General features: G+C 37.3%; 2 protein-coding genes and 1 pseudogene across 5 annotated transcripts in view; 2 read left to right on the forward strand and 1 right to left on the reverse strand.

Annotated features, from left to right (window-relative positions):
* Eif2ak2 (eukaryotic translation initiation factor 2 alpha kinase 2) overlaps positions 1–1,443 on the forward strand; it is a 48,354-nt gene extending 46,911 nt beyond the window's left edge. For both annotated transcript variants that reach the window (XM_004839297.4, XM_087216138.1), the window contains one exon: positions 66–1,443. In XM_004839297.4, the coding sequence (XP_004839354.1) occupies positions 66–188 (123 nt within the window). In that variant the 3' untranslated portion in view covers positions 189–1,443. The remainder of the gene's footprint in view (positions 1–65) is intronic.
* LOC101725215 (telomeric repeat-binding factor 1 pseudogene) lies at positions 297–1,443 on the forward strand (annotated as a pseudogene). Its single transcript, XR_015453007.1, has one exon. The product of XR_015453007.1 is annotated as a telomeric repeat-binding factor 1 pseudogene (transcript).
* Positions 1,444–6,615: 5,172 nt separating this feature from the next.
* Gpatch11 (G-patch domain containing 11) lies at positions 6,616–20,697 on the reverse strand. 2 transcript variants are annotated; one of them, XM_004839296.3, is made up of 9 exons: positions 20,573–20,697; positions 18,055–18,126; positions 16,472–16,698; positions 15,413–15,454; positions 14,277–14,397; positions 14,029–14,119; positions 12,473–12,586; positions 11,119–11,200; positions 6,616–10,067 (listed from the first exon to the last, which is right to left on the reverse strand). In XM_004839296.3, the coding sequence occupies exons 2-9, from the start codon at positions 18,111–18,113 to the stop codon at positions 10,012–10,014; spliced, it is 792 nt and encodes a 263-aa protein (XP_004839353.1). In that variant the 5' UTR covers positions 18,114–18,126; positions 20,573–20,697; the 3' UTR covers positions 6,616–10,011. The 2 variants fall into 2 exon arrangements, with proteins under 2 accessions (XP_004839353.1, XP_021109384.1); XM_021253725.2 differs by lacking the exon at positions 20,573–20,697 and adding an exon at positions 19,276–19,769.
* Between the last annotated feature and the right edge of the window lie 26 nt (positions 20,698–20,723).

Raw genomic sequence — 20,723 nt, forward strand, 5'->3', positions numbered from 1 at the left:
ATAATCACAATTTAGTTAATTCCAATGTTTTAGTTCTTACTATTGACACTTATTTATGATTACAGAAAAACCTTCTACAGAAATTAATATCACGGGAACCTCAAAGACGACCTGACACACAAGAAATACTAAGGACCTTGGCTGAGTGGAAGAATGCCTCAGAGAAAAAGGAAAGAAATACCTGTTAGGGCCCTTCTAAAAAGTATCACTTCTGATCTGTGCTTTCCTTTAATTTTCTAAAGGCTATCGATAGATATTTCCTCTTATTTTCATTTTCTTCCGTTTTTTAAAATTTCATGTCAGATAGGTTTTCATTAGTTTTTTTTTTTACTTCAAAAAACATTCTTACACTTGAAGAAATACAGAATTCAATTAAAATTCAGGCCATAGCTGTTTGCATGGAACATGGCAGTTTTATGGAAGCAGAAGTCTTTGAAAGAATATTTGGTGACCCATATTCTCACATGACAAAGGAAATTGCTTATGATAATCTCTCAGAAGGATCCATATCACTCCTTTTTTTCAGCACTTCAGCTACAACCACATGATGGAGGAAGTTAAAAGTTATGTGAATTGTGTGCTAGATGAAAAATCCATGATGTATTTTCTAATGATGTGTTTTCAACTTTTCTAATGAAGCAGCAAAAGTAGTGGAAAGTGAGAAAACAAGAATAATAACTTCTCAGGATAAGCCTAATGGTAATGATAATGAAACAGAAAATGAAGCTAATTTGAGTAAAGAAAAAAGGTCTCACATGAATCTCTTCTTATCTAAGTTGAAACAAGCAAGCTGTCAGCAAGACCTTAATAAGAAAGAGAGAGTGGGAATTCTTCAAAGGGGAAAAAAGGGAAATGGAAGAGACACTGAAAGACCGGTTTCAAAGAACCAATCAGTAACTCATGAAAAACACCAATTTAGGCAAAAACAGGCGTGGCTTTGGAAAGAGGACAAGAACTTGAAATCTGGTGTGAGGAAATATGGAGAGGGAAACTGGACTGAAATACTGTTACAGTGTAAATTCAATAACCACACAAGTGTCGTGTTAAAAGACAGACGGAGGACCACGAAGAAACAAAAGCTGATTTGCTCAGACATTTGCTGAAGCCCAAATGTGTTTGTCAAAGTTTGATAAAAGGACAGTTAAATATTTAGAGGCATTATTTTTATGCTTCAACTTAATGAGGATGTGTGCTGTAAAATTATATGCCATCAGCTTATTCTTTAAGAATCTGTTTGATAAAATGTAAATACAATGAACCCTACTTGAATCCAATACCCCACCCTCAAATTCTGTCCTAATGAAAAATCAAAAACCTGATTAGAGGGAAAAACTAGTGCTATTTACCTACCCTTTGTCTACAGGATAGCCTCAGGCTTGTATGACACAACATAGAAATGATTTTCTCAATAACTGAGTAATAAAAAATAGTCCTGTGAGATGAGATGATGATTTATGGCCTTGATGTACTATTTAATTACTAAGATATTTGTTAAAAGAATGATAAATGCACAAAGTAATCTATGAGTTTTGATATCCTTAAGTTTTTCTTTCATAGTTTAATATCAAGGAAAAAACTTGCAAGCAGTAATGACTATAGGACAAAGCAAGAATAGCTTTGTGTTTCATTTAGGAATGATTTCACATATATTTAAGCATTAAAACTTTAGTAAAGATTGTTTTCAATAAAGCTTCTTTATAACTTGAAAAAAAACTATTCAGTAAAACTGTTTATAGGAGAATCAGAAACAACCATAATGCCCATCAAAAGGAGAAAAGATGAAAAGAATTCACACAGTGGAGTATTATGTAGCACTGAAAACTTAAGCTAAATGCAGTAACATAATACAATATATGTGTTAGGAACATAATATTAAGTGAACAAAGTTTTTCAGAAAATACTTACAGAACGATTCTATTTACTTAAAGTTCCAGAACACACAAAAATAAATCATTGTTTAGAAATCCCAACAAATGCAATAAGATAATAGATGGAAGGGAATGAGGGATAGATACTAAATTCTGTACAGTGGTTATCTGAGAGGAGGGAAAGGATTGGGGAAGTGGCTTTCGATGGCAATGGGGACATTTCTTGTTAAACTGGATGTTGAGTGCACTAGTTTTTGTTGCAAAGTTCTTTTAAAATATATTTTGTATCTATGATAACAGATGCTTTTACAAAAAGATAACAGCTGTTAAGGCAATGACTAGGAACAGAAAATAGTCGATCTTGAGGGCCAAGATCACTTTCTAGTGACCACACAGCTTAGAAGTGACATTTCCTGAACCTTTGACACATGTGAGGCATTTGGATGAGAGAGACCAATGGGCAGTCTGGGCAAGGGGCCTGGCAAGAGTTCAGGAAAAGACATATTTGGGGAGCATTGGGTGTGCTCATTTGTGGTCCTGAATTGCTGTAGGGAAAGGTGGAACATAATTTGGATTGTGTCTTCAAAGACCCTGGAGGCTAATTCAAGATAGAGCCATCAACTTCCAATCTAAAACTGCCATGTATTTTACACGTTTTAAAGTCAACTCAACTTAAGCTAAGCAGAAAATTCACAGTAATAGTAAATAAAGGCGTATAGCTATTTTTTAAAAAGTATTCATTAAAATCAGTTATCCATTTTCAACTTCCAGAACAGTGTTTGATTAAGGCAAGATTCATCAATGGATGCTAAAACTATTGAGTGAAAATGTTTTGGGAAAGAGAATATTCACAAAGATGTATGTATCATCTCACACAGGATATATTACAAAGGGGGAAATGAACCTTTACAATGGACAGACTGTGGTCACCACAATAACCAGTAGCAATAACCAAGTGATTCGACCTAACATCACTCAAGGTAGAGCAACCTAACACTATGCATCTCCTAATGTGATGTAAGAATCAGACAATATCACCAACTTTTCTTCCTTAAAAAATTCCTAACAAGAATTCATTCACAAGGAAATTATTAGACATATCCTGAATGTGGTCATTCTACAGGTCATTCTTTAAAAAGTCAATATCATGAAGAAAAGTAGGGAAACTATTCTAAATTAAGAGACAACAAGCCCACACACCTGTAATCCTAGCACTTGAGAGGCTGAGGCAAGAGGTTCACAGAGAGTTCGAGGCCAGCCTGGGCTACATAGTGAGTTCAAGACCAGCCTGACATATAAAGCAAGGCCTTGTCTCAAAAAAAAAAAAAAAAAAAAAAAAAGAGAGAGAGACAGAAATATAGAGAAAATACAATGGTCAAATCTTTATTGTCTTCTCAACACTTAAAATCAGAAAACATGAATGAAAGACACACAGGGAACAATTGAGAATTTTTCAACATAGACTGCATATTGGATAACAATATAGCAACATAGAATACTTGTTAATTTTCTAGGTGTGATAATGATATTGTGGTTAAGCCGAAAATACCTTATTCTTAAGTAATGCGTGCAGAAATATTTAGGGCTGACGTGCTGTGATGGCTGTAACCTTCAAATGTTCAGCAAGAATGAAAGGATTAAAGAATCAATGAATATTTGGAGAGAGATACAATGAATGCTTTGGTGAAATACATACAGTGAAATGTTAACCCATTGGATAACTGGCAAATATAGGTTAGGGTATATGTATTTGCTGCATTACTTTTAAATTTTCTGGGTGCAAAGAAAAATTGGGGGGATGCTGGGAATTGAAAATGGACTTGCACATGCTAGGCAAGTTTTCTACCTTCAGCCCAAGAAATTCTTTTTTGTGTGTGTGTTTATTTTTTTTTGGAACCAGGGATTGAACTCAGGTCCTTCTGCTTGCACAGCAGGCGGTGGAACCACTGAGCTAAATCCCCGGTCCTCAAGAAATTCTTTTTTTTAAAATAAAGACTAATATTTTCTAGCTTTGATGAATGAAACTATACTTATAAGAAAACTAAATAATGTGGCCAGTGAGAACACAGGCTTTTAACTTTGCCTTATTGTAACATTTCTACTTTTACACCATAAATATAGAAATTCTTAGCAGCTTTTATTGAGTATATATTTTCTAGGCCTCAGAAATATAGCAAATAAAAGACCTTTTTTTTTTTTTTTTTTTTTTTTTTTTTTTTACCGGGGATTGAGCTCAGAACCTGTGAGGCAGGCGGTAGAACCACCGAGCTAAATCCCCAGCCCTTAAATACTTTTTTTTTGGTACCGGGGATTGAACTCAGGACCTTGCATTTGTATGACAGGTGCCAGAACCACTGAGCTAAATCCCAGGCCCTTAAATACTTTTTAATTAGGGAAGGAGAGGGGCAAGATCCAGGGACCTTATTTGCTTATTAAAATGCACACACACATAGTTTTGAAAAGGCCATTTTAATCTAGTTGCTTCACTATAAATTTTTATCATTAAACATTTATTAAATACACATATTTAACATAAACATATATATATAAAACACAGGCACAATTAAGTGTTGTTAAATGTATTTAGCATAGGTCATATGCAGTCATATGTGCGTGTGCATGTGTGTGCATGTTTGGCCAGCTGCATAATTTGTGAAGCCAGTGCAAAATAAAAACACAGGGCCCTTGATAAAAATTAAATGTAGGACACTTCTGAGCGCAGTCACATGTGACTGTACAGATTGCATGTTCATGAAGCCAGCCTTGTGTCTGAATACATATGTTATGTGAGGAAAATGTTTAAAATCTGAATATAAGCGTCTTCAAGTCTCTGCTTTCTGGCAGATTTGTTCAACATGATTTGAGGTTCTTTGGCATGTTAACTTTTCATTATGGAATGTCAAATAATTTCAATAGCGTTCATATTTCTTTTCATAACTTTTATGTTCAAACATACACACACAAAAAATGAAACTCTATGTACCTATTACCCAACTTTAGCATACATCAGTATTTTGCTTTTCTTGTCATTTACCCTCTTCCGTTTTCCTTACCCCCTCCCTCCCCCTTTTTTTTTGGTACTGGGGATCGAACTCGGGTCCTTGCGCTTGTGCAGCAGGCGGCGAACCCTCCCCACCCCCCTTTTTTTTTGCAGTGCTAGGGATCAAACCTAGGGCCTCATACATGATAAGTACTCTACCACTGAACTACATCCTCAGCCCAAGGCAGACTATCTTAAAGTAAATCTCAGGAATTATAGCATTTTAATACTTTAAAATGTGTTTCTAATAGATATGTTTTTTTTATCTTGACAGAACCACAATATCGTTGTCATACTCAATAAAATTAACAAGATTTCTTTAATTAATAATTACTTTATTCAGTTTTCCTATCTCAAAAAGTCTTTATGGCTTGTTTAAACGAAAACCCAACACTACATTCGGTTGACATGTCTCTTTTATTCTCTAATATTTGCCCCATGTTTTTTTCCTCATACCATTTATTTGAAAAAGGAATTGGACCACATGTCCTGCAAAATTTCTCCATTCAGGATTTGGCTCATGGTATCTCCATGTCTAGTTAGATCTAGAAGCTTTTGCTTCTTGTTTTTTCCAAGAATATTTCACAGGGGACGATGCATACTTTCTTTTGTATTTCTTCAAGAGGAACGTGATGCCTGATTGTCCTACATTCAGTGTCTTTTAAGATTGATCGGTGGGTCGGTGGGGTTCTGGTGATATTATAAGCTACCACAAACCTTCCTATCAATATTTTACCTAATGGCTATAGCAGCCATTGATGATTGTTACCTTGATCCATTACTTCATTTGAAGGGTTGCAAAATAGTGATTTTCTGATTCTATCAAACTTATATCCCACTTATCATACGTGATTCTTCTATAAAGAACTTTCTCTAAAGTGGAAAGGGAAAGATGGGATAACTATTTGATTTTTGGAATGAGTTATTTCCTAGAAACCTCCAAGAATGACAAATATTTTTTTAAGCATGGCCAAACCAGTATTTTGAAAATGTTTCTAGAATGGGTTGCAGCAGGAAGAGACTATATTTGAAAGGTCAGAAGAGTGAAACACTTAAGAGGGCCTGAACAGCAGAAAGGGATGTAGGAATTATGGAAAACACAAACATCAAAGGTTACCTCCAAATTTGTTGGACGGTGAGGAACAGGATTCTGGTGCCATTAAATTAAATACAGGTCTCGATGAGATTAACCCCAAAAGAGCCACACATATCTGAGAAGTATTTAATGTCTCACACTTTTTGCTGCTAGTTTTCAGTAATGTAGATTGTAAGCCAGAACTGGGACATGGTATATCCATCAACATGATGTGAATCCCAAGTTATCAATGCTGCCAGAACATTCAAAGAAAGATGCAGAGACTATAGAAAATGCAGGATAGAAAGTCGCATAATTCTCAATCTGTGACCATGACCTATTCTAATCCTACATTTCCCCAAAATGGTCACAGATGAAAGGACTGGTTGATAGATTTAAGCCACTACTGGCTTAAATTCTAACTAAAAACTGTGCAATAGGCGAAACTGTGGGGCAAATAAAATGTTTTAAAATATGTGGTCATTTGGGGATAAATTTGGTTGAGACCTGTTTTAATCTCTTATGGCTGCATTTACAGATTGTTATTGGGTTCTGGGGTGCTGCAATCTCCTTTCAGAGGTGATGTTGAAGTCCTCTGTGTGCTGGACAAAGAACTGAGCAAAACAAGCATGAACAGTGGCAAAGTTTCACATTTATTTATTATTATTATTATTATTATTTTTTGAGACAGGGTCTTGCTTTGTAGCTCAGGCTGGCCTCAAACTCGCCACCTCAGCCTCGCAAGTGCTGGGATTACAGGCTTGTGCTACCATGTTCAGCTTCACATTTATTAACGGTAGGAAAATACAGAAGGATAGGGGAAGAAGGGGCTCTACAGAGTGAGTTTTGGGCTGAGTAAAAAGGAAGGGAAAAATAAAAACACACACTACAAGGGGCTGGGGATTTAGCTCAGTGGTGCTGCCACCTGCCTCGCAAGTGCAAGGTCTGGAGTTCGAGTCCTGGTACAAAAAAAAATACACCATACAGTGTAGGGTGGACTATCTTGAAGAGTCATGCAGGCTAATACTTAGGTGACTGTCCCTTTTTTTTACATTTTCCACACTGGCATCATATTCAGGTCATCCTATCAAAAACGTGCTCGAGTTCTTGGGAGAAGTCTACAGGCAGGGTTCTGAGAATTGTTCTGCTACGTCCCAGGGTCATCAGGCCTTCTTTCCCAGCTAGTTTTAGCCACCCTATCTTCCTGCCTCAAGACAGCCACAGATTTGGTGGCTTAAAACAACACACATTTATTCTCTTCACTCCAGGAGATCAGCAGTGTAGTGATTTCCAAGGGGCTAAGGCTGTGGCTCTCTCAGATGCTCCCATTATGCACACTTGTTTAGTGTTACCTGATGGAAGCCCAGTTCTACAGGTCTGCAGCCTGCGTTTTTGCCCTCTGGCTGCCTCCTGTCCTTTCTATCTGAAATTCCTTTCAACTTTTTTTTTGTTTCACTGAGATATAATTCACTTACCTAAAATTTATAGTTCAGTGATGTTTAGTATACTCTGAGTTGTGAAACCATCACCATATTCAATTTTAAGTTTTCTTACCCCTAAAAGAAATCTCACACCCAAGAAGAGTCACTCACCATCTTCTCCCAACTCTAGGTGATCACTAATCTACTTTGTATCTCCTCTAATTTGCCCATTCTGGATGTTTCATATAATCAGACGTAATTTTTAAAATTTTAGTATTATGTTAAGTTTCATCAATGCTGTAGCATGGATCAGTAAGTCATTCCTTTTTGTTGCCAAATAATGTTCTATTTATGGTTGTATCACATTTAATGCATATGCATCAATGAATAGACATTTGGGTTGTTTCTACTTTTGGACTGTTATGAATATTATCATAAACATCTGTGTACAAGTTTTATGTGGACGTTTTCATTTTTTTATGTATACCTAGGAGTAAATCGCTGGGCTATATATAATTCCCTCCTCACAACTTTGCCTATCAAAGTTGTATCCATCTTTCAGTGTTGTTCCCATAGTGTCTCACAAGCTACCACTCAGAAGCAGTCTTCTCCCTAGATCTCCTGTTGGATAGTACCCCACTGAACCATATTCAGTTTGCTTTGAAGCTCAGTCATTCACACATGACTATTACCTTTGTTATACTGTAAAGTTGCTGTATACCCCAAGGCAGTGGGGCAGAAACTCTACAAGTGCTTGGTGGGGAGTAAAAGTTTTAAGTTTGTAGGAACATATGCTTGATCCTATAAAATGTGTCCAATATTAAATAATAACGTATGCTTTCAGATTTTTAACACAAGTATTTGGCAAATGACACGTGAAATAAACATGTGTAAGGTAAATTGAGTTAGTTTTTAAAGGTATTTATTCTGAGTGTCAAAAGCCCTGTATTCTGGAATTTTAATTAAGAAAATGAGACACTGTGGTTTCAAATTTAATGTAAAATTTCTAAAACAAAGTAAAAACTTCTTTTCAACGTTTTACTTCTCTCAGTTGTCATTATTGTCTAGTTATGAAGTTATAAAGGAGATACATGAATAAAAGTTTTTACTCACTTTTTTAAGACAGGGTCTTGCTTTGTGGTTTAGGCTGACCTTGAACTCATTATGTAGCCCAGGCTGGCCTCAAACTCATGGCGATCCTCCTGCTTCAGCCTTCCAAGTGCTGGGATTACAGGCATGCGCCACCATGCCCAGCAGGTTTTTACTCATTTTGAAAGTATATCTTTTTAACGTTAGATGAACAAGAATGAAGGGATATCTCCCTTCTGTAAGGCTGATCTAGTTCTAGCCCTAAGCCTGTAAATGTAGACCATAATGCTGGGGGAGTAATGGGACCATCAAGGTTATTCTCACATTTTCAGTATAATTGTTCAGGAACATATTCCAAATATTCCAGCTCACTGGGCAGGTGGCGAGTTGTCCCTGTAACAAGTAAGAGGAGAAAGGCAAGACATCTCCTGTCTAATGCCATTCCATCTGAAACCACACACATGGTTTTGGGATGAACTAAACGTTATACTATGTTAGCTGAAATGACAGGAAGGGATCTGACTGTAACTCAAAGGGAAAGATGTACTCCTTTGTTTTAGCTATTAATACTATTTTTTAAACAAAAAAGTAAATATTAAATAATAGCATTCAACCATATACTTATATATATTCATATTCATAAAAGTAGTTTTCTGGATGGAAAACTGAGGCTTAGAAGTTAACCTGATTAGTGGTTCTAAAGTTCTGGTGAGTCTTAAAATCAAGAATCCTGATGCTCAAAACACAGTGAACAATTACCTCAGAATCCTTCAGGGCAGGACCTTGAACTACTATTTTTTAAAGCTCTCCAATTTAAATTTGAGAACAAGTGAATCAGATCATATTAGGTCGGAGATTAATATAAATTGTATCGATTATTTTAACCTATGCAAATGTAGACCAACTATTGCTATGTTCTTGTGTTTACTTGAAATCCTCCTGCCTCAGCTTCGAGTGACGGGATTACAGCACCACACCTGGCAAGAGAAGTGTCTTATTTGACAGCTGATACTGGGACAAAGAGCCAAGCAGATGTGGCCCAGCCCCTGCCTGGTTCTGTACTCTTGAGGGCTAAATGGCCTCAGAACATAAAGTGGGCTTTTCCTCTACAAGGCAGAGGCCTGTTGTGCTCTCTAATCAGGAAGAAATATTAGGGAGTCTGAGTAGAGAAAAAGCCAACCCTTTTCTTTATTTCTGCTTCACCACTAATACGGCTGACATTCTGATCTCCCTCCTGTGTCTTATTTTTCAGTTTGTTCTAAAATTAAGTGAGGAATAACAGTGTTACCTGTTGGGGTCCTCAGTCAACCCCACAAGCATCACAGTACAGTCATAAACTGTAATTGTCCAAATCTTCATATTTGTATACTGAAGTAGAATTGTGTTATTTTTTTCAGGTCAGCAAACAGTGATATTCTAAAGTACAAAATACTTGTAAAGTACAAAAAGAACAAAGCATCATATGAAGGTCCTCTTTCCTTGCTGGAATAAACAATTCTTATTTTATTATGAATAATCTTAGTCGTGATCTGCAGAAGTTGGTCCTGGGCAATTTGAAGATAGATCTTCTTTATCTACGATTTACATGAGGAAAATAAAGGATTAATACAACTTTTATAGTAAACTTCCAAAAAATAATTTCAATATGACATGTATTTATAATCAACTGTATTTGCTAGTTACTTTACTAAATAAACCAGGAAGAGATAAAAACAATAACCCAAACCTCTTCACTTTCAAGTACAAAGACCTTAAATACAAGTCAGCAAAGGCAGCTTGGACAAATATGTTAAAAGGAGAAGCACTTGGCTTCATTAGACATTTGACAGGTTTTAAACCAATTCTTAGAATTAAAAAGAAGTGAAGTGAAATTTAACATGTGATTTGTATGGTTCAGGGACAATATTCTATCTAACTACACAAAAAATTAGTTCTAAAAAGTATAGCTAAATGGCTGGGGATTTAGCTCAGTGGTTCTGCTGCCTGCCACGAAAGTGCAAGGTCCTGAGTTCGATGCCTGGTACCAAAAAAAAAAAAAAAAAGTGTAGCTAAAGGAAGAAATCTTTAAAAACAAAATATGAAACAATTCATCTCCCTTAAATCATTTTAAACTTGTTTCCTTTGAAACAACACTCAAAAATTCCTTATTGGGCTGGGGATTTAGCTCAGTGGTTCCGCCACCTGCCTCATAAGCGCAAGGTCCCGAGTTGGATCCCCAGTACCAAAAAAACAACAAAAACCAAAAATTCCTTATTACAAGTCAGTTACTGAAAAGTTAAAAGAATTCTAATAAGGACTCAATTACTTCTTGTTTTTTTTTTGTTTTGTTTTGTTTTTGTGGCCCTGGGGCTTGAACCCAGGGAGCACTGAGCTACATCCGTAGCTTCTTTTATTTTGAGACTGGTTACCTGGGCCATGAGACTCTAAGTAGCTGGGATTATAGGCCTGTACTATCATGCTCAGCTCAATTATTTCTGTAGTCACTGTTTCTGTAAGACACTGGTTCCACATTGCCATTTGAATGGAATAGGAAATTTCCACTGTCTATGGAAAATGTGACTTTTACTAAAAATCAAAGGGCATTCATATTTAATATTTTTTTAAAAGTATAAAATATTTTCTTACCTTCATAGGCTGTTCCACACCAAATACAATACAGATGTTCTTCCCTTAGATAACCAGTCAGTATTTGTAGTTTTTCCAGTACCTAGATATAAGGCACATAAGTAAGGCTATATTGAACAAAATCTCATTTTCCCAGCTCTTAGATCATGTTCAATTAGCCCCAGGCTGTACATTTTCTGCTATACTCTCAGTGATTAGAGGCGTCAAGGGCAGAAATAATACATCTGAACATGTTTACTAACTACCCTGAAATTTTCAAAAGTCTGCTGGACACAGTAAAGACCACTGGTTAATGTTGAGAAAATCATTTTGGGCTGGCTTTATGATAATCAGCATCCTTTACTTTCAAGGCATCTATCCCTCTTTGCCCAAGATGGGGTAAAGGTGAGCACTGTCTCATTCTGCTATAAAGATTCTCATTGGTGGTTTCCCAGTTAAGTGGTATACAGGCTTTTCAAACCATTCTTTACAAAATTCTTATATACAAGTAACCACAGGGGTGTATCTTTCTTTCTTGAATAATCTCCACTTCCTTTTGACTATGTTTTCTGGTGTTTCAGTGAGGGAAAGAAGTACACATTAGAATCACTTCTAGAAGTTTAGCAGGAAACAAGGTATACACTGATTTACATTTGTAGCTAACTTGTTATCTAAGCTGAAGCTGAGGTGAGACGGCAAACCAGTTAAATGGAAAAATTATGTGAAATTTTGATGTGGAGTCAATAACAAATCCTGTGAACTCCCCTCAACCAGGACTTATTTTTGCCTTCAGGGGATATTTAGCAATACCTGAAGACATTGTTGGTTGACATAAGGGGAGGTGCAACTGGAACTAGAGGGTAGAGGCCAGGGATGCTGCTAAACATCTGAAAATGTTCAGGACAGCTGCCCATAGCAAGGAATTACCCAGTGTTATGGTTTGGGTCTAGATGTCCCCCCAAAGCCTCATGGGTCATAGGGCTTTTTCAGAGGTGGCTCAATCTAGAGTGTGTGATGCTTGGATTAAGGGTGTAGTTACTAAACCAGTACACTGACTGGTTTAGTAACCACCCTAATCCTAGTAGTATGGATAAGACAAAAAGGACCAGAAAGATGCTGTTAAGGTTCCCTTGGTGCTTTTGCCGTCTTCTGCTACCATGAACTGTTACCCCTTTGTCATGTGCCACCCTGCCTTGGAGCCAGCTGATTATGGACTGAAACCTCTACAAACTGTGAACTAAATAAATCTTTTCCCCTTTAACTTTAGGTGTTGGGTATTTTGTCTCAGCAACAAGAAAAAAAACTGAGACACCCAGTTCAAAAATCGTGTCACGGACGAGACACGTGCTATGAAGGAAATAGTGCCAGAACATACACTTAAATCTTCACTCTTATATTCATCTTCATCCTCTTCTTCTTCTTCTTCCTCTTCTTCAGTTTCTTCTTCAGGCTTCAACCAGTACCATGCCTCTCTGGGAACCTGAATATTCTGAAAATGCAGAATTATTCTCATGAAATATAGCTAAACATAAGACTATCACAAGTACAAGTGGTTCAGGCCAACATGAATTTCTTTCTTTTTTTTTTTTTAACCTGGCAGTACTGGGGATTGAACACAGGGCTGTCACAGAGCTACATCCCCAGCCCTTATTGTTGATTTTTTTTTTTTTTTTTTTTTGGTACCAGGGATCGAACTCGGGACCTTGCACTTGCAAGGCAGGTGGAGGAACCACTGAGCTAAATCCCCGGCCCTCCCAGTCCTTATTAAAAAATTGTTTTGAGACAGTTTCTTGGTAAATTGTCCAAGTTGGGCCTGAATTTATGATCATTCTGGCTCAGGTTCCAAGAATTTTGAGATTACAGGAATTTACCTCCATGCCATGCTCATTCATTTTTTAATTCATTCTTTCAATAAATGTAAATATTTACTGAGTGCTGCTTTAGGAGTAAAGTACTATACCATGAATTATGGGAATGAAAAGTCCAGTTAGAACAGTGTATGTTGTTGTTAACAGTTTAGTAGGAAGGACATGCTATAAATATAAAGTAATACATGTAAACTAGGAAACTATAGGTATCAGGAAATATTTTTTTAAAAGTCCTATGGAGATGCAGCAAAATGAGAGACTGCTTCCAGCAATCTATTTACATAAGATGGTAACTTGGGAAATTATACTGGCATTTTTCAGATATTTAATGAAGTTATTTTTTGTTACATAAGATCACCAAGATAAAAGGAAAGATAGACTTTTTAAGACATTCAAATCTGAAATAGACAATATTCCATCTTTGTTTTACTAGAGATATGTAATGTACTGAATATGGATGAAAATAGGGTATTCTAACTAATCAAATACTGTGAACAGAATTTCCAGTCAAGAAATCAAAATTCAAATTAGCAGAGAACAAGTTACTTAACCTTTATTGGAAAATTTAGATAACTCAGGTTCCTGAAGAGGCCATTGATGTATTTATTATCATAAATTGGTACTGAACACAATGAAGGCATCAAGAAATAAAAAAATAGATAAACCAGGCTTAGAATTTTTTTTTTTCCTGTAGTACTGGGGATTGAACCCAGGGCCTTCACAATAGCTATATCCTAAGCCCTTTTCATTTTTTTTTTTTTCTGGTACCAGGGATCGTACTCGGGTCCTTCTGCTTGCGAGGCAGGCGGCTAAACCACTGAGCTAAATCCCCAGTCCCCTTTTCATTTTTTATTTTGAGATGGGGTTCATTAAGTTGCTAAATTGCCCAAGCTGAGCTCGAATTTGCATTCCTCCTGCCTCAGCCTCCCAGAGTGTTGGAATTACAGGTGTGTGTCAGCACGACTGGCTGAGGCTTGAGTTCTTTTTTCTTTAAATAAAATATATGGCAAATCATACGAGGTGCCAAAACACTTTTTGATACTGAAAATAAGTAACACCTTACCTTCTGAGTATCCAATTGTTGACAGGCTCGCTGGCTTCTTTTAAGATCTCCTTCAAGCTTCATTTCATCTTGCTTGTTTTTAAGTCGCATCCTAATTGAAAGAAAAAATGTACAGGAACATCTATATTCTTTTAAGTATTTTATATACCTATTACATACCTCTTTAACCATTCTGTGTACACCAGTACCAGAGAACATACCACAATAGAGGATCTGAAACCAAAAACAATTCAAATACAAAGTTTTACCGAAACTGTACTGCAGCTCTTTCTTCAGCTTGGTTTTTCATGTGAATCTTTCTCCTGTAGCTTTCTAATTTTTCTTCTGCTTTTCGTTTTAATAATGCCTCATGACCAATGCCACTTTTCCCTGTTCAAACAAAAAATTCTGATGAGGAGCTTACTGATTTTTGACAATTTAAACACTTGCAAAGGAAATGCAATTCCCATTTGAATACAGTCACTCAGACTCATTCTCTAGAATGATAGGAGAAAGTACTAAAGCACTTTGTTTTGTTTTCAAGGTCTAAACTTTTGTTTTCAAAGTCCAAACACAAAATGTTTTTTGTTTTTTTTTTTGGTACTGGGGAATGAACTCGGGACCTTGTGGTTTTGACACAGGCAGCAGAACTACTGAGCTAAATCCCCGGCCCCCACACAATCTGATTTTTACAAATAAGAAGTTTCATTTTTTAAGAGAGTAATACTGTACACATTTTTAAAAATTAGGGAAAAAAGTATCAACTGTCATACTTTTATGTAAGAATAATGAATAAGATACATGCCTTGAGATCATCCAAACTATTAAGCAAAACATTTCAGGGATAAATATGTCTCAGAACACGTTTAGGACATTTCAATGGGTAAAGTTAGTATTGTACTTTCAGTGGTTATAATGATTTTCCTCTATGCTAAAATACTATACTTTTATACTATAATATACTATACTTTTTTTGTTTCTTGAGACAAGGTCTTGATATTAGTTCAGGCTGGCCTCGAACTCACCACGATCCTCCTGCCTCAGACTCCCAAGTCCTGGGATTATAGGTGTGCATTACCATGCCTGGCTCTAAAACCTACTTTTAGGGCCAGGGATTTAGCTCAGTGGTGTGGCCGCCTCCCTTGAAAGTGCAAGGTCCTGAGTTTGATCCCCAGTACCAATAAATAAATAAATAAATAAGGGTAGGTGTATTTAAATAAACCTACTTTTATTTCACTAAAACTTTTATTTTCCCTAGAAAATAAAACCTTCAAAAGAATTTAGAAGTTTAACAAACATTTTACTAAAAGCTTCCTATGATAAGAACTATAATAGTATCACAAATATTTGTGCTGGATTTAAGCACAAGTTATTATTTCTGGGAAATATACTAATAATTACATACCTGTTTTGACGTTAAGAGGAATTGGTTCAATAATACCATCTCCTAAAAAAGAGAAAAAAACACAAACTAGAAATTCTACCTGAAAATCTTCACGTCTGTGTAGTACGAGACTTTACAATGGTTTAGACATATCCCTCCTTCCCCCAGTTTCAGTAATACTCAACACTGAAATCTGAAAGTCAATACTCTCTATATAATCAGTGACCTCCCTTGCCTTCAAATGTTTTGTCCTCAACAAGGCAGACTCATAGCCTCTTATGCCACTTTCAGAAGTGACAATGCTAATAAAACAGGTCCAAGGAGGATAACAGCCTTACGAGAAAGCAAAGCCTTGGTATGTGAAAATTAAAGCAATTACAAGAAAAGAAAAAAGAAAAGAAATATAGCTCACAGAAGCCACTATAAATATATTGCCTCTGCATCTTAGTAAGCCTTTCACTTCCCAAAAGAAGCGTGAGTGGTCACTGAGACAGCTGCCACAGGTACAGTGTAAGCAAGAGAGAGCTCTGCCATCATCCTCAATGCTGTTTCATTGTCCTTTGACCACTGTGCTTCTTTACCTTCCATTTGTCACCACTCTTTGCTGCCTCCATTGTAAGCCATATCCATCCCAGTTGTCAGTGCCATCAAGGCCAAGCTGGGCCGATAAGCAGCTGTATGTATATACATATGTATTGGGGATTGAACTTAGGGCCTTGTACATATGAGGCAAGCACTCTATCACTGAGCTACATCCTCAGTCTTCTTTAAATTTTATTTTAAGATAAGGTCTTGCTAAACTGTCCAGGCCGGTCTCAAACTTGTGATCATCCTGCTTCGGCCTCAGTGGGGATTATTAATACATACCATCAGACCTGGTAAGAAGCAGCTGTTAATGGCACAAGTGATTTCTAAAATAGATGTTCGAAAATGAAAGTTCTTTTCAGTACATAAGAGACAATGAAGCTTAAGTTCTTTTAATTTTTTGTAGAACAGAGATTAAATTGTCATCTGTGATCCTTGTCAATACATCACAACTGAGTATTTAGGAACAGCTGTCTATTTCTGAATGCAACTTACCACTCTTGCCAAGAGCTTGACCACTTTTATAGCCCATCTTTTGGAGCAAAGCAAACCCTTTGTTTTCACAGCCTAGTGCATTTTTCAACCCAGTGTCACGTCTTTCTCTTTCCTCTTCTTTTAAACTCTTCTGTCTATTTTTCAAATTAGCTTCCTGTTGCTTTTCTTCTTTTCGACGGGCTTCTCGGATTTGCCTCAGCATTGGCAATCCTGGTCTGATATCTTCTCTGAATGATGAAAGAAATGGTTATCTTAGATGAGTACACAGTTTTCTCATACCTTTGCCACTTACTTGATACTAATCAATATTTTACACTATCTCTATGATCATCTTTGTTATTACTGGTATTGCAGCATAATCAGTGATCTCAAAGAATGACTATTTTAGTAGAATTGATGAAGGCTGGTTACATTCAGTATAGAGCTGAAGAAAATATAAATAGTAAGTTCAGACTAATCTTTCTTAGGAGGTCAGCAATAATAAAGAGCAAAGCTGACTAAAAGCTAGAAGAGACAGTACGATGAAGTAAAGGAAAAGGAATAAATTTCTGTGAAAGAAGATAAAAAGATCAAGGGCAAAGGTGTAATATTAACAGAAAAAGGGAGGAAGGGGCTGCTGTTATCTTTGTATGAACAGATAGGAAGTGTTTCCCTAAAGGAGTCAGACTAACTTTCCAACTCCACATTTAAAATCAATGTCATTGCTGGTAGGAACATAAACTACTACAATCATTATGAAAATCCATATGGAGATTCTTCAAAAAACTAAAAGCCAGGCATGGTGGCAAAAACCTGTAATCTCAGCACTCAGGACTCTGAGGCAGGAGGATCACGTTGAGGCCAGCCTGTGCTACATAGTGAGTCCAAGGCCAGCCTGAACTACATGGCAAGACCCTGTATCAAAAAACAAAAACAAACAAGCAAACAAAACCAACTAAAAATAGAAAATCCATTTAACCCAGTTATTCCCCTTCTAGCCAATTTTAAAAGTTACATTATAGCAACACATGCAAACCAATGTTTCATAGCAGCAAAATTCATAATTGCTAAATCTTAGAAGCAGTCTATAGTCCATCAACAGATGAATAAAGAAAATGTGATATTTTTACATAATGGAATACCACTTGGCTATAAAGAGGGATAAATCTGAGTCATTTGAAAATATGTTAAGTGAAATAAGTCAGACTTATAAGCTTAAATAGTGTCCAGTCTCTCTCATATGAAAAATCTAAAGTGTAAATGAAGTATAGAACAAAGTGAAAGGCAGATGGGATGAAACAGGAAGACAGATCTTTTGCAAATGGGAAGGGGAGCTAGAGATGGAAGGTTTGGGAGGGATAATGGGGAGGGAGATGTGGAAGAATGGGGATGTGTTGTGCACATGTACCAACTACCTACAACGCATGTAATGGGGGGGGATTAAAAAGGATTAAGAAGTGTTAAGTACCTATACCTACTCCCTAAGGTGAATGTAAACATTATATACTGCAAATAAAATAAAAGAAAAAAGAAAAAAACCCAAATCAATGTCATCACTTCATATTCTATGCATATTGCTGCATTAGGTGTACACTTTTACTTACTGGACATTAATGAAGGAATCAGACATATAGTCCTCTTCTTCTGCCATGTTCAACTTCATATGGCAATACTATCTACAAATCAAAAAAAAAATCAGTTTTCTTTGGTATACCAAAATGAAAATAAACCTTTATTTATCCCTCAGCATCAGCTTTCCCCAGGGCACTACTAGGTATTCAAGTGCCCTTTGGACTACTAAGTATTCAAGTGCCCTTTGGACATCTTTATTTGTGAGACTCTCAAGCTCAAGAGTTGAAACAACTCATTTTTCTTAACAAACCTCTTCAATCTCCTGTTTTTCCAAATTGTCATCACCATTTCTCCCTTCCTGACCTCTAATAAACCTCCGGCAATTCCTCCTCCACAATATTTCTCAGATAATTTTTCTGACAGTTGTGACACTTTTTTTCACCTGAAATATTACAACAGCCTTTTAAGAGGACTTACGGCCTTTGCCCCCAAAAGCCTCATGGGCTCACAGATTAGTCCACTGACGGGTTCATAGCTAAATGATTTGGGACATAAATCCTAGTTGCAGGAGGTGGGTCACTGGGTGCGTGTCACGGAAGGGTCTATCTCTTTCCCTTCTCCCTTGATCCCTCTCTCTACTTCCTGCCTGCCATGCCATGAGCTGGTTCTCCTCTGCCAAACTCCTCTGCCATGCTGCTCTGCCTTGGAGCCAGCCAATGACTATGGACTGAAAGATCGACAAACCATGAGTCAAAATAAACCTTTTCTCCTTTAAACTGTGGGTGTTCGGTATTGTTTCTCGAGAAGGAGAAAATAAGACAGATGGAGTCTGGCTTTTTGGTCAGAACAGACACTGTAGGTCTTGATTAGATCACTCTAACCGTGAAGTTGGTTTGATGATTTCTTTGAAAGAAATCAGCTGTCACATAATGAGGATACTCAATAAGTTCTATGAAGAAGTCCACCTGGGAGGAACTGAGGTCTCCAGTCAATAGCCAGCACAAATTTGTGAGCCCCATAAGAGATCAACCTTGGAAATAGTTTTCTACTCCCAGTCAAGCTTTCAGATGACTCAGATTTGGCTAGCACCTTCATTATAGCTTTTTAAGAAAGTCTAAACTGTGCTAAGGTGTTAACAAATTCCCAACTCACAGAAACTGTTAGTCAATAAATGACAATAGGTATCTTAGGCTGCTAAATTTTGGTATAATTTGTTAGCAAAATATAGTATTACTAAAATCATAAGATAGAACCTCATCAGCCTCCTGGGAGCCCTCTTCTTCTCTAGTACAACTGCATCCTCCTTCAGTAAGTCACTATTGTGTCTTCTATGGCAATCACTTTCTTCCTTGTCTTTACAGTTTCATTTTCCATGTGTGCAGCCTTAAACATTAGTTTAGTTCCACCTATTTAAAATTATCAGTTTAAAATGTGTACGATTTTATACAGTATTTTTGGTAATTCAACCATTGTGTCTAAAACCCAGATTCTTCTTGTATAATGACAGTATTTTTACACATAACAGCACTACCCAGTTTATGAACTACTCAAGAAGGAACAGTTTCACTTTCCAGTTGAAGAAATTAAGGCTCATTATGGCTAAATGACTTGCTCACAATCACAAAAAATACAAGTCTCTGCGGTCTTGCAACTGAAAATACAATTGCATTACTATTTGAAGACCTGAAGATTGAACCCAGGGCCTTAGGTGTGCTACACCAGGGCCACAATTACATTATTTTTAAGGGATCCACTTGGCCCTAAATTGCAAGGTAGAGCTGAGCGGGGGTTACACGTTCTTTTAAAAATTCCTTTTCCATTGGATCCACTCCTGTCAGACATAAGCATAAACTTCACAAGGTGATAATCCCGGCAGACATGATGGTGGCTTGGATCATCACTTGGAGTGATAACAACGGACGTGGATTCTGGGTACCCAGTATTTGAAAGTGGAGCGTACAGGAATTGTTGACTGATTGGAGATGGTGTGTGAAAAAAAACTGTCTATGGTACATCTTTTCTTTTGTTAGATCCCAAATGACAGTATAGCCACCAATTTACTCCTAGAAGACTCGAGTTAATTTTTGCGTCGGAAAACTATAGGTGCACTTTTTTTGTTTATTTTTGGTACCGGGGATCGAACTCGGGTCCTTGAGCTTGCAAAGGCAGGCAGCGGAACCACTGAGCTAAATCCCCGGCCCCTGGTGCAGTTTTTCTTTTATTTGTTATTATTATTTATTTATTTCTTCAGAAAGGAGGCGAGGTGTGGCAGCAAAGGTGCTGGTCCTTTCACACTCAGTTTCACGACACAGCCAAGTGGACAGACGGGCTAACTATCGCGGATATACAGCAGAAAACTGACAAGAAACGCCTCCTTCCCACACACGTCCCTCAGATGTCGCGGGCCCCTTTCCTCGAGCGTTCCTCTCGGCTGCAAGCATCTCGCAGACGCGACCACCTACAGATGGGAATGTGGCTGATGCCGTGATGGATGGATAGTCACAGCTGATGCGCCCTTTACCGTTCTCTCCCCAGACTGCAGACTCCTACCTGACAAGAGATACTCGGCCCGGTCCAGGTCACGAGAATGCATGGTGCGCATGCGCTGCGAACCTCTCATCCCCCGCGCTTCCGAATGCCGACTCAATTGGAAACTTTCGGCAGGCGGGGCTAGGAGGACAAGCGAATGCGCTTGCGCGAG

This window comes from Heterocephalus glaber, unplaced genomic scaffold (genome assembly GCF_053883595.1).
Source record: "Heterocephalus glaber isolate CG9 unplaced genomic scaffold, H.glaber_assembly_v1.0 deba00001457, whole genome shotgun sequence".
Lineage (NCBI taxonomy): Eukaryota > Metazoa > Chordata > Mammalia > Rodentia > Bathyergidae > Heterocephalus > Heterocephalus glaber.